Genomic DNA, 15,287 nt, shown 5'->3' on the forward strand with positions numbered 1-15,287 from the left:
TGATAGGATAAGGCACTGTGGCCGCCTTAATACTCCCTACCATTGTAAATAAACATCTAACAGGATTTTAAGGAGCAATAACTTCAGAAATATAGTAGTGTTATTTTCAGTCTAATTGCGTACTGTTACTCTGCCCTGAACCTTGCTTTTTTTTCCGTTATAGTTCTGACAACTCATAAGTTATATATATATATATATTTAGAATAGTAACGAAATTATTCACTATTTTTAACTCATGCACGATTCATTATATCTTATGATCATTGACTGCTAGTTTTAAAATTATTCAAACTAAACATAATACATGTATCTACTTATTACTCACAAACGTGTTGAATAATATTCTCTATTAAGGTTTAACTGCTTTTCTAATTTAAGATTTTTTCAATTTTTAATTTTCGGACTCAATTTTAGTTCGACAACACCTTGGCCTAAGGGTGCCCTGCACGTCAAGATGGCGACAACCAAAGTTAAGGAAGAAGAAAAGACGAGCGACGCAACAACTAGATCAACAAAGCGACACCACAAGAAGGAAGAAGAGTTGGATGAGTGAGTCATTAATTCATTTTATTAATAATTTTATTTTTATATAAATAAAATAATGTGCAAAAAAAAAACTATTATGTTAAATTTAGTTACAACAAATTATCAATAGGATTTTCGTTCCGTTAGTTGTGGGGACTGGAAAAAAATCGTGAGGAGTTATGATTGTTTACCATTACGCTCTAAATTTTTAATTTAATTATATTTAAATTAAAATAGTAATTTTGTAGTAGTAAATTTGATATTTTAATGTAAGGTCATAAATATATGACACAGACATGTAAAGAAACTACCCAATGGTAACACTATTTATAACACTATATTTCTGCATTAGAAAATATCTAGGCCATCTTGTCAGGCCCCTCAGAGGATTGTCAGAAATGAAAGAGGTAGCAAGGTTAGAAACTAGTTGTTAATGAGTTTATATTGAAAGGATTGACACCTGTTTCGGGCTAGATCTGGTTACATGTGGAACACTGAAGTCTTTATGTATGATTTTCTTTGTCACAAAGTAAGGGGCTTTGTGGATTTCGGATTGTAGGTATTGGATGTGAGAGGCATTTGAAGGTTTAGTGGAGCACCAAAGCTCAGGTTGCTAAATAAAAAATAAATTTATTACCTTTTTTTATATTTTGTAATATGTACCAAATAGATTTATTTTTGACGACAGTAAAAATTGATGATAGAATTAAAAAATTTAAAATTCCGAAAGACGATTCTAATAAATTAGGCCAATAACTTTTTTTCTTAGGAAATAGAAAGTGAATCTATGCAGAATCGAAGAAAGTGTTTATGTTTCGTAAAATATGTCTAACTTACAACGACAAACAATTTCCCTAAACTCATCTAACATAGCGCCATGGCCGCAGATGAAATCAATCCCCAGAAATGACGCAAGTAGACTACCAGTGGAAATAGAATCAAGGCCTCTAGGTCAGTATAGAAGATGGGTAATAGAATGCCCCTTCATGGGAATGATCCATCGCATGTCAAAGAGTTTAATTTTGATAATGGTCTCATATATGAGAGAGTGAGTATGGATGAACCATATAACGAATTAATATATTTGTTAAGAGATAACAAAATAACTCTTCGAGGTTACAAAGATTATCTTGAGTTAATTGACTCTTTGTTCTTCAATAAGCTACATTTGTAAAAATCGGATTTGAGACTAATGCTTCCGAAATTATATTTTTCATTATCGTTGAAAATGAGCATTAATTATTTTTTTCCTAGAATGAAGATTTTGGAGGTGAACACAAGAAAACTATTCAAATGTAATAGTAAATCCGATTTTAGCTATTTGCTTTATAGCTATTTGCTATTATAGCTATCTGGAACTTTGATTTTAATAAAACTTTTTAGTAATACTAGTAAAAAATATATAAGAAATTATATTCGAGAGTTCATGACAATCTAAGAGCCAAGAAAGCTCAGATCCTGTTGCTAAGAGCTGAGACATTTCTTGCTGAAAAAAAGACTATCGTTGACCCCCTGTATCAAGGATTGGGACCTATTTAGTGAATGTCTAAAGACCCAGTTGACTTTCCCTACAGTATTAAAATCAGAACAAGATTAAGAAGAAGCAGTTGAATTGTAGTTGAGCTGTTCAGAAAGTTGCTTGGTATCCACAAGAGTCAAAAGGTCGGCAAGGAATATGTTCGCCGTCGTAACCTCGATATATCAGGGATCTAATTAGAGGCAAGAGAAGATCACGAAAGGAATGACAAACCCTCCGACTACTCAGCTAAACATACTGTTAACAAATATAGCAATGACTTCATAAGATAAATACGGAAATGAGATGGCCGACAAAGCTGCTAGTCCTCCCAGGTAGACCCGCAGCAATCTTAACTTCAAAGGAACTTGCTCGCCCTTTAAAGGAATCTATTAATAAAAGATGGCAGGCAATGTGGGATGAAAGTACACCCTGTAAGTTGAAACCTATAAAGAAAGATGTGAAGTTCTGGATTACATCAACCCGAAGTAGACGCCGTGAAGAAGTAGTGATCACCCGACTCAGAATAGGACATACCCGACTGACACACATCCACCTCATAACAGGAGAGGCACCTCCAAAATGTTCTAAATGTAATAGCAATCTGACCGTCAAACACATTTTTGAAGAATGTAGTCACTACACATCAACTCTGAACCAGTTAGGGATACCAACAAATGTCCTAATGGCGTTGAGAAACGACGAATCTGTAATTGTAAAAGTCATTAAATTCATCCATCAGACTAACTTAATAACCAGCCTTTAATTATTATAATTATCTATTTAGCTTGCCTTATTTTTAAAATTAGAACAGTCAGTTATCTGCTTTTCACCATCCTTTCCAATATCGTAACGATTATTAAACAAATTATAATTGCCACGAATTTAATTATAATTGGTGCGGATCAGTACACCATACCAAAGCTATGACTAAAACAACTAGGTCTTACCAAAGCATACAACCAACGGGCGTTGATGACCAGGCTGTTAAACGCCCTTTCAAAACTAACGAACAAACAAAAGATAAATACGATCATTCAAACAAACTAACTTTAACAGATATTTAGAAAACCTGACAACTGACGACAAAATTTGTGGAGACATATAAAGCAACTCTTACAACACCGTATATACCGTATGAATCCAGTTGAGAAAAGATTATGGCTCCTGGATTTTTCGGACCAGGAGAAATCTAAAATATTTGTCGACCATCTTTCAATGGTCATTCAACCCCATGCAGATCTAATTGACATAGAAAACAAAGCTAGTGTGCAGAAAGTTTTAGACCCTCCTCTTCCAATGTCTCTTCCGCCTAAATGTTTTAATTCTACAGGAGTATTACACAAATCATAAAAAGAATGTTCCTAGTTACGACCTACGATAACTCAATACAACGCTATCTTACGAACAACTAAATTCTCTATACAATGGAAATACACCACGATTTTAATGATACATAAAACTAACAAAGACAAACATAGACCCCATTCCTACAGACATATTAGTCTTCTTCCATTCCAATTCCTTTTGAAAAATTATGAACGTATTCTTAACATACCGACTGACCAAAACATATTACCCTACCACCAATTTGGATTTCGCTTATTACATTATACGATACAACTGCACAGTGTCACGGACTTCTGCTCTGCACTTGAACTAAAACAATACGCTTCTGGAGCATTTTTGGATGTTACTCAGGCGTTTGATAAGGGTTATGGCACCAGGGATTTCTTTTTAAACTGAAGCAAATTCTCCTAAGCACTTAATATTTAGTTATTTAGCAAATATTTCTTCATGACCGCTTCTTTTCTGTCCGCCAAAGCTCAGCGAACTCATAAATGAAACCAGTAGTTGCAGGTGTTCCTCAAGGTTCTATCCTGGCCCCACTTCTGTACCTCATATTCACAAACGGCTTACCGACAAACGACAAAATACGAACTGCGACGTATGATGACGAAACTGCTATCATTTCGAGAAACACAGACCCTTTACAGACCACACTATACTACAACATAATCTAAACAACACACATACCTGGTGCAAACGATGAGAAATTAAAATTAACCACCGCAAGTCACATATCACATTTACTATAAGATACCAAACATGTCCTTCAGATTACATTGACAATCACTATATACCACAAACAAACACTGTAACTTATTTAGGACTTACCTATGACAAAAGTTTGACATGGGGTGGTTAGGACGAAACGTATGGAAAAACGTAAAATGCTGAATTTCCGACTGAGACAATTATATTTTACACTACATAGATGTTTTAAATTATTCCTCAGACAGAAACTTGACTTATACAATTACTTACTAAAACCCATATGGCCTTACGCCTGCCAAACTTATGTTCCTGTCAAAAAGGCACAGATTTAAAAAGTACAAACTTTTCAATCGCAATTTTTAAGACTGGTAATGAACTCGCCACTCTACGTTTCAAACGAGACCATTCCAATTGTAACGAACCATATTCATATGACTTACAGACGGTTTCAAAACACACTACATGCACATTTCAATAATTTTTTACGACATATGGCAACATGGCAACCGTATTTCGGTGTAGGCAGTAGCAAAAGAACTTGGATGAGGGACCTCCTAGTGTTATCAAATAATTTACTTAACGTCAGGAGGATGCACCACTGGGTGCTGTCTCCCTCATGCCAATCCATGCCATGCCTGAATATTACAGCTCATTTGGTGATTGTAAACTATATTTACAGGGCAAATAAAAAAAAAATGTAAAGATAAAAAAAAATCCTAAGACAATTAACTGAGTTTAATTTATTAAAAATTTCAAAAAAATAAATATAACTTTTGATAAAGTAGGTCAAACATTTTTGTTTTCATTTGACTTTATCCTTATAATGCATTTTTTTCATTCATTATGGTTTTTCTCTCTATATTACTTTGCTCTGATGAAAACATTAAATTGTGGATGCCACAAATAAAATAAATTTACTTTAATTATTTCTATTATATACTGACGATCTCCTTATTTAATATCCAAGGAAAATAACAATCATATCCTAATGAAATTTGATTAGTTTGCCTGATAAAAAAATTAAAAAAGAAGGGGAATAATTAAAATAGAATTAATAATGAAAAATACGTTTCAATCTTTAATGCTTTATTAGAACAACATAGAAAAAACTGATTATTAAAACTTTAAAAAAAAGTAAACAATTATTTCTAAGGAATAGTGTTGTTTCATTCTACATTTTTGTTCTATAAGTTTTCAATACTCAAATTTTAATATCGTTATTAAATTAAAACTATTGGACAAAAATATTTACGTATAAAAATCGACATTTCAAATTATTATGATCTTCCTACTACACTCAAAAGATGAAAGTGAGTTATAATTGGTTCAAAGTGATTTATGAATCTTATTACATTTATTTGAAAAAAGGACAAAATCTTATTAACCTAATTTGGAGATTTTTTTTTAAAAATTTTATCAACATTTAATAATTCGTTAGATTTAACTAGCATATAACAAATCATGTATATAAAATGTTATGAAAATCCTATACCACCCTCTAACAGTTCCATGGATTCCGACAATCCTTGTTATGAAAACCCCACCAATAACTTGTCTACTCTCTTATTTTGATTATTCATGCTTGGTTTATGAAAGATTTACAGATGAACTTAAGGGATAATTACCACGTATTTTTATATTATAACATTCATTTTGGGCGTTCCTATATGTACGCTTTACTTTGGCTGTTTTTCTGAGCTTTCAGGGGATTACTCCTTCTATCAACAACGTTCCCTTGGTTCTTTCCTACTCCAACCCATAAGAAATAATAAATCTTTCTATATCATTGAACTCTTTGCATTACATCCCTCTATGCATTTCTATATTAACTCCTTAAACACCAGAACGCATAAAGATACTTTGATATTCAATCTCATAGAAATGTTTGCTTTGACAGATCTTTTGTTGTCTGTTCCTCCACCTTTTGGCATTCCAAGGCAACGCTGAGTACCTGTACCTATAACCTTCCAAATCTTTTTTTAGTGTAAACATATAATAAAACATATGATGAATTCTAATGATTATTATTAATTTTCGGTTTTAAAGAAGATCATTTTTGTTGACGACGTGAACAGAAAGTGTTATTTGTTGTTGTTTTTTTTGCAATTCTCAGTTTCCAGTGACTTTTTTTTTATTTTTAAATTTCATTTTCTAGTGATATGATTTTTTTTTTAATTTTCAAATCTCAATTTCTAGTGATTTCTTTAAGTTTTTTTTTAATTACAATTTTTGTTTACAATGAATATTGGGCAATTTAAATTACTTCTGGCTGCAATTAAAAAAAAATAAAGCAAATATGAAATAGGTTCAAAATTTCAGCCTTCTAAAAAAAAGATACGAGTTCAGTTAATTTTTGAGCATTCCATTTTTTGAAAACTTTCCTAATAAAGGAAAAAATTCCAGAAATCTTGAACGATTTGAGAATTATTATACAATGAAAGATGTTCAATATAAAACACAGATTACACAGCTTCTATTAGTTAGTAAAGGTTCCGTGAATTACAATAAAATGGCAGCAATTTTTGGTTCAGAAAAACATTTAAAAAAAGCTTAAAAAAAAAAAGTGCAGTAGTAGCCCAGCACTATTTTCTAAATATTTTTCAAAAAGGTAGTGCAACAATTTTAGAATATATTTCAAAACTGCAACAAGACTTAGTAGAATGTGAACTTACTAGTGGAATATGTACAGCTGATAACTGCAAATAGATCGTTTCCGTTTCTGAATTCTTTCTGAGAGCTCATTCATTCATTATTAGCGCGATAATTGGCTTCGTAAACAAATTTTAATGTCTAATGCTACAACATTCGATTAAATTTCAGAAAAAAAAACATTACTCTAGAAGCTGCTTAAATTAAAAGCAGAGAACTTATCCAGTGCCCATAACTAGTCATCATAACTTTAACGAAAAAATGAGTGACGCAAATAAAATCGTCATTTCCTTAAAAAAATTGGTTCTAGAAATAGTTCGAGAAATTGTACAAATAAAACTTGACAACTCAAGAAATCTTGACTATCGAGCCCAAGGCATAGACAACCTCTGCATTAGATGTGGGCGAATCAATCTTGGAATATAAGACTGCAGAGTGGATAAAGAAAAATTAAATTGTAGGTCTTGGTTAAAAATTGGACATTGTGCAAAAGTCTGCATTTCCACAATAATTCGAAAATCCAGAAGGAAAACTGATTTGAGCACTGCCAGCACTTTCGAGACAATGCCTGCATCTAAAAACGCGTATGACCCCACTTATGGTCTCAACAAGAACATTCCCATCGGAGACTTGTTTGAAATGGCCAATAGTGACATAATTGGAGTCCAACTCAATGGAAACCCCCAAAAGTTTGATGTCGATTCTGCTGAATTTGGAAACATCAAATATTGCTTTCCGATCATATTTGGGAATCATCATCCAGCCTAAAGAAAAAATTGTCGTCACGGAAAAATTGCGAATTACTCATCGAACCAGCCGGATAAGACGCGTTATAAGGACGTCAATGGATTCGCAGTATAGGTATCGAACTACTTACCTAGACACCAAATTTCAAATTAAAAAACGATGCAGTGCAATCAGCTTAAGATATAATTTCTAGTTATTCGCCAATCTTTGAAGACAATGGTGGTTGCATTACAAAATTCCAAGTCAATCTTCAACTCAGGTAAGGAATCAAGCCAGTTTTCACCATAGTATTCCATAGTATAAAGAATTCCAACCACAGTTTCACGCAGTATTCCGTATGCCTTGTTGACAAAGGATTAGATGTTCAGGTGGCAGAAAGGATAATTTTACCAGTCCCTGTTACAGATCGGGGCTCTTCTTTGTTCGTAATATCAAAACAAGATTGTGTTGTATTTGTGTGGTTTACAAATGTGGTGTAAATGAACATTTGGTTCAGGTAAATCATCCCATTCGACGCATCGGTGATATTCTAAACAGTCTCTGAAATCCCAGATATTTTTGCAAACTTGATCTGCATAAAGCATATTTGCACATGCACGTCAGTGATGACTGCAGTATGATACAGACAATTTTTAAACACAGGGGAACTTTTCGTATGCATCGCCTAAGTTTTGGAATAAAAACAGCCCCCCTCAGAATTCAACTAAATATTGTCTCAAATTCTAAAAGGGCTACAAAATACAAATCATAAATCGATGACATCATTGTACATTGTGCATCCAGGGAGGATTGCATTCGAAATATTCAACAGTCTCCAGGTACTTTCTCAATATGGCCTTCACTTGAACAAAAATAAATGCTTGTGAGAAGAAAATAGAGGAGGAAATAGAAATTTAGGATACATTGTGGAATACAATAAACTGAGCAAATTTCCTATCAAGGTTGTAGCAATCCGAGATATGCCATGCACGTCAATCATTGATGACGTCAGACGTTTCCTAGTGTAAAGACACCTCAAATGGACTACGTCTTTTTGTTGGAAGGCTTTAAAATGAACAAAAAACAAAGTAGCTCGGATTAAACATTTATTTGGTTCAATTTATACATTTTAAAAACAAAACATGCAAGTAAAAATAAAAAGGCTTTTCAGATAAAAATAAATTAGTTCGATCAATTTTGAAAATTACAATAAAACTAATTTACACACACACAAAAAAAAAAAGAAATAAATATATAAAATAAATACTGCTCGACGAAACGTTTTCTCCACTCCGATAGGTCCAAGGAAGAGTGCTGCCGAGATAGGTCGCAGCTCTTGTTGCTAAATAAATCGCTGCAATGGTCCAGAGTTGGTGTAGTGGCTCATTGATGGTCCGAATATCCAACAGTCGTATTGTATTAGGCGGGCCGACAAAATGAACGCAGACAGGGCTGGTTACACACGTTCCTTTGGTTCAGGAGTTCGCCACTAATTACTTGATTAATTGGAACTCATATTAAAATCGAAACACAGAAGTGGTCTGGTTCCGAACTGTTATGACGACAAGTATACTAGAAAAAAAGTCAAATAAAAAAATATCAACCAAACGCAGACAGGGCTGCTAATGACGCTATCAGGGCCACTAATTCGTCGGAACTGCTCTAAAAAACTAAGATGGTCGGTCCGTTGCTAGGTGACGCTTCTTAGCAAAATTATCACCCCTAGCAACTGTCTCTATTACTCATTATTACAAACAAATATAATTACACATTTTTCTTTTTAAATAACTAAATCCAATTAAAATAATAAAAATAAAACTAAATATAACAAAATTAAATACTAATAAAACTCGAATACTATTTACAATTATTTACAAGGTAATTATATATTATGGCGTTAACACCTAGGGTTAGTGATGTATTACTAGGAATTTGTGCCAAATTTTTTTTCGATTCCATACCCTTTCCAGAGTCTGTTGAGAAAAGATAAGCGTTGGTTATGGACGCCCAACTGTGAGGCAGCGTTCTTGAAACTCAAAGCTGAACTTCGTAGTGATCGCGTACTTATCCCATTAGACCCAGCATTGCCACAGATGCTAGCCCAACAGGGATTGCCACTGTCATAGCCACACAATAGGAGCTAAGAAAAGGCCGAGAGCCAACGCAGTTTCTGAGAGCAACTATAGTCAGCTTTATCGAGAGGCACTTAGTATTTTTGGTCCAGTTCATTTCTATTATTATATATATGGAAAACATTTTGAACTTGTTACGGATTACGAGCCATTGTCCAGTATTGTCCGCCGATTCGTCTATTGGCCGTATGAACAGAGATATCGAGCGTTTGTTCAAATAGTTTGAAATGTGTGCTCGGACTCGCGCAATTCCTCTGAAAGTTCCGCTCCACAGGAGAATTGCTAAGTCTAAGTGGGCTGAATCAGGAATCATTCGACGCATCGGGACATCCTGCTACATTGATCTAGCTGAACGTAGCGTTCAAACTTCAAAAAACAGACTAAAGTCGACTGCAAAGATTTGTCCCTTAAAGAAAAGCTACAGAAAATTATTTTCCGATACAGAACACTTCTTGCTTGCGGGAAATCTCCAGGCGAAACGTATCTTGATCTCTACATGATAAACCGATTGGATGCAAATTTTCCATACGTGCCACAGACTTCAACGATCTCTTCAAATTCCTTCAGGTCTTATAAATAGGAAGAGAGAACCTCGAAAAGTTAGATTATACACAAACAATATACAAGTATGACAATTAGCAAAAATAAAAAAAAAATTGTGCACTCGTTATTAACAAGTCTTACTGGATTCAGGAAAATCTATTAAGTGACATATCGATGAACTTAGATCTACACTGGTCCCCAAAGCTAAAAATAAAGTGATATTTGGTTCATGCCAGTCATTTCTCATTTCAAGGAGTCCAGCTCCAGAGTCAAAGACCCAAGTTGCAATAATCCAGCCTGAGAACCTGATTCGGACGTGGTCGTTAGTGAATCACCTGAACCAGAACAACAAGAAGTCACCCGCAACTAGTACGTTACGTCAAAAAGCTATATTTCGAATACTATTGAACGTAAATAGCTCTATTAGGGCTCATATTTTAGCAATTTTACTCTTCTTTAAATAATGTTTTCTTAGGTTTTCTACCGTTGTTGGTAGGTTCAATGATATAGTGCTTCTAATGAAACATTAATTATTTTTAACGTTTTGAAACGTTAAAAATAAATTCCTTTTTTTCTTTTCCTTATTTCATTTCTGTTTTTCTTTCCCTTTTCTTTTCTTTCTGAGAACTTATTCATACGTGATTAGCGCGATAATTGGCTTCGTGAGCAATTTATAAAGTCTAATGCTACAACATTTGATTAAATTTCAGAAAAAAAAAACCGTTGTTCTAGAAACTGCTTAAATTAAAAGCATAGAACTTATCCAATGCCCATAACTAGACATCATAACGTTACCGAACAAATGAGTGACGCAAATAAAATCATCAGTTCCTTAAAAAAAATCGTTCTAGAAATAGTTCGAGAAATTGTACAAATAAAACTTGACAACTAAACAAATCTTGACTATCGAGCCCAAGGCAAAGACAACCTCTGCATTAGATGTGGACGAAGCAATCATGGAATATAAGACTGCAGAGTGGATAAAGGAAAATTAAATTGTAGGTCTTGGTTAAGAATTGGACATTGTGCAAAAGTCTGTATTTCCACACTAATTCGAAAATCCACCTACCATTTTTTATTTCCTCTACCTTATACTTGGCAGACTCATAAGTTTTGACTAGTAATTATCATATAATTACTTGGTATAATAAAATAGGAAGAAAACATTTTTTTCCCTAGTTTCCTTTTACAATTTATACACCAAATACAAATATTTCAATTCATTCCTTTTTTCCTTTCCCTTTTCTGTTCCTTCAATTTCACCATATCACAATTTTTAATTCACCCGATCAACAAATTCACTCTCCCGAATTCACCCTTCTAGATCCTCTCCAGTGAACCGCTAAACAAATTCACTATTTGACGGCAATGTGAGATCAGACCATTAATAATAGTCACAGCAGTAGATCAGTTTACCAAAAAACCAACAAATAAATACATTCTACGAGAACAAAACTAACACATAGATTCAAAGGAAAATAGAATAAAAACCCGGTTACAAGAAACACTTTAATGGATAAAGATGTTTTTAAAAAATAAATAGTAGTAATAATAAAATAAAATAATTTAATGAATAAATAAGTTAAAACACACAAATCGACAGGTCCACAAATTAAAATAAATAAATAAAGCAATTTATTTGCCTTGCGGGGGGTGCCTCAGGGAGGGCCCTTGTCGCCTTCGCTGTTCAACCTAGCAATCGATCATTTGTGATTAGGAGTTTGCCAAAAAGTTTGGATATGACCTGAAAAGTGACCAAGAGAGCGTTACAGGGTTTGCGGGCGATCAGGCTGTAACTAACGGCGCGCGACGGGGGTTCTGCAGAAAGAATAATAAATGGTGTCCAGAGGCTGCTCGCGGAGATTGGTTTGGCAATTAACGCAAAGAAAAGTTTGGGTATCGTGTTGGATAAAGGAGAGCTGCGGCCAACAAAGCTCTCCCTTGAGAATACAGAGGTCATCCAAACGGCAAAAGCCATCAAATATCTTGGATGTACATTCTCGAGGAAGCTAGTATTTGGAGAAGAGGTGGTGACAAAGTTAAATAATAACCTTGATAAGATGGTGAGCTCATGCCTCCTCAAACCGGAACAAAAGATCAACGTTGTCACCAGTACTTGTTCCCGGGCCTTGTTTACCCTCTCCAGACTGCACCCCTTACAAAGATACGTCCTGCGATATTGGAGGGGATTGATACCAATATCCGCAGGAGTATCAAGGCCATCATTGGGCTCCCCGCTAACGCCTCGTCGGCGATGCTGTACGCATCCAGGAGATATCGAGGACTGGGTCTGATCCGCTGTCAATGGGAAGCTCCACTACAGCATTGGTCCATTGCCCAGCGACTGTCGAATGTTCCGGATGCCCTTATGCCCGGATGTTCCAGTCAATATTCAGTTAAGAAAACGAAATCGCGGCATGTGCTGATAGACTTGGGGTGGATAGGGGCAACCAAAGTGTGAGAGCTCTACGACAGTCGTTACGTGAGAAGGCTTTCGAAGAATGGGCCAGTTGCAGATGGCAGGGTATCGGTGTTCACCATTTCAAAGAGACCCCGAAAGCAAATAGATATGTATGTGACAAGCAGGTACTCTTGGGGTCAGAATGGGCGAACGCCCTGAAACTTAATATCAACTACACACCCCTGCGTGGAGTCTCAGTGGACAGCTAGCAGAAGTTGGGTCCCTCTGTCGTAAATGCGGCAGAAAGTTTGAAACACCAGCTCATGTGCTGGGAAAATTCCTCAACAACTCCCTTCTTATAACACGCCGGCACCACAGGGCCAAAGAAGAATTGAAGAAGTTCCTTGAAAGAAAAGACTTCACCTGCTTCTAGGAGGTCTATTGTATTGACACCGACGGATCCGTAAGATATGCCGATATTGTCGCGTTTACAAAAGTCGGAGACACGGCTCCTGTCTTGGATCCGACGGTAAGATTTGAAAGTAATGACCTCGAACAGGAAGGTGGAGTGGAAAGGCAAAAAAAGAAAATATATGAAAAATGCGTCCCTTTCCTTAAGGAAAAATTCCGCGAGACCATCGGAGAGAGAGAGTTCACCGTGAGTGGCCTCTGGTTTGGATCTCCCGGAACAATACCAGATAGAACAAGGAGCTTCTTAGAAGGCCTAGGTGTTAGCATTGCGGATATTGCCATCTTGGCGGAAAATATTATATTGGACTCCCTGAGGATCAAACACCATCACCTGCATGGGAATTAGCTCGGAGATTATTCTTTGTTTTATTTATTTATTTTAATTTGTGGACCTGTCGATTTGTGTTGGTTTGTTATTTTATTTTATTATTACTATTATTTATTTTTTTTTAAAACTTATTTATCCATTAAAGTGTTTCTTGTAACCGGCTTTTTATTATATTTTCTTTTGAATCTATGTGTTAGTCTTGTTCTCGTAGAATGTATTTATTTGTTTGTTTTGGTAAACTGGTCTACTGCTGTGACTATTATTGATAATCTGATCTCACATTGCCGTCTAATATTGAATTTGTTTAGCGGGTCACTGAAGAGGATCTAGAAGGGTACATTCTGGAGAGCGAATTTGTTGATCGGGTGAATTAAAAAATTGTGAAATGGTGAAATTGGAGGAGCAGAAATGAGAAAGAAAAATAGGAATGAATTGAAACATTTGTATTTGTTGTACATACCGAAATTGATTGTAAAAGGAAACTGTAGGGGGAAAAAAATTGTTTTTATATCTTATTATTGTATCTCTTTTTTTTATTATACCATGTATGTGTAATTTATATATGTCCGATTACGGATTGATAAGTATGCTGTGTGACATAGTAACCTGATGTATTTAGGCAGCATAGATAAATAAAGTATTTCCCTCTCTCTAAGCAATTATGGTATTATTCATGCTCACTAATTAGTCTCAGAATAAGGTTTATTTTCATTTAATTTCTTCAAATGGAGTAAACTCCTCACTACAAACACCTTGATTATAAAACAAATACAGGATCTTTTTATATTTAATTAAGTTTGATTCTTTACGCTTTGATTACTGCTTTAATTATCGATGTTTATTCTTCCTTTCAGCCCTTCGGTAACGGAAGCGGAGGTTCTCCGCCTCAAAAATAGGGGTTACACCCTAAAGAAGAAGCTGAGCCAAGGCTGTTCGGCGAAAATCTACCTTACCACCTACACCAGAGCAAACAAGGCGGATATCACGATGGCCTGCAAAGTGATCGACAAGAAGAACGGAGAGCCTAAGTTCATCACCAAGTTCCTACCCCGTGAAGTCACCATTCTGTCCGAACTGTCCAATCCTCACTGTGTCCAGATATATTCAATTCTTGAAATTAAATCCAAATGTTTTGTCTTCATGAGGTAAGTCTTGTTATAAATTTATTATTACTCAGCTCATTTTACCCTAATTTACGGTAGCCTCTAGACAACATTTAAACATCTACCATACAATATTGTTTTTATAATTAATTTATTGTCATTTACAACTGTATAAATATATATACAAAAAGTAAATTTGCTGTTAGTGATAAACTGACATGATACACATATGTAGAGAATCTACCCATTGATAGGATTCCAATAACATTTCTAGAGAAGATCCCGAAAGAAAATCTACGTTAAACCATACGAGGAACATTCCATAGTTCCAGTTTGAATTTTTCATCTAATGAATATATAGTGTATTCTATTACAATGCCGATTATTTTCAAATTCAATAAAATAGATTGACGAAGAGTTCAAATAATTAGTTTCTTAGGAAATAATGAAAAAAAGTATTCTGTCCCCGACCAAATCATTTTTTACGAAGGTTGGATGAAGAAATGGGGAGTAAACTGCATAGCATTTACTGGTTTGGCAGCACAGTGACACAATCTGACCTATCCTGCTTAATGGTAACTGCTGTCACTTAAGGTCCGCCTATAAAAAACAATTTATCGTTCATTAAGGAGTTGGGCAGCAGTTGATTAGACAGGATTTTGAGTTCCACTTAAGATTAAGGAAGTTGGCGGGACCGAGCCCTCACAAAAAAAAGTTCTTTGGAAGACTAGTGTTATTGAAGTTAGAGATTTTTCATATTTAATATAAACTTTTCTGTATATTTCGATAAACTAGCAACATTATTTTTGTTTGTCCAATTCTAATGAAAAAATTA

At 34.8% G+C, this 15,287-nt stretch overlaps 1 protein-coding gene across 1 annotated transcript in view; it reads left to right on the top strand.

Moving 5' to 3' along the window:
• Positions 1 to 414: 414 nt before the first annotated feature.
• The window catches only part of LOC106690987 (testis-specific serine/threonine-protein kinase 3), a gene marked incomplete at its 5' end in the record, with an annotated part of 29,425 nt that continues 14,552 nt past the window's right edge, over positions 415 to 15,287 (top strand). Inside the window, 2 exon segments of the mRNA XM_014436619.2 lie at positions 415 to 549; positions 14,204 to 14,494. Of these exon segments, the coding sequence (XP_014292105.1) occupies positions 415 to 549; positions 14,204 to 14,494 (426 nt within the window).

This window comes from Halyomorpha halys, unplaced genomic scaffold, assembly GCF_000696795.3.
Source record: "Halyomorpha halys isolate HHAL.00 unplaced genomic scaffold, Hhal_1.1 Scaffold2010.1, whole genome shotgun sequence".
NCBI lineage: Eukaryota > Metazoa > Arthropoda > Insecta > Hemiptera > Pentatomidae > Halyomorpha > Halyomorpha halys.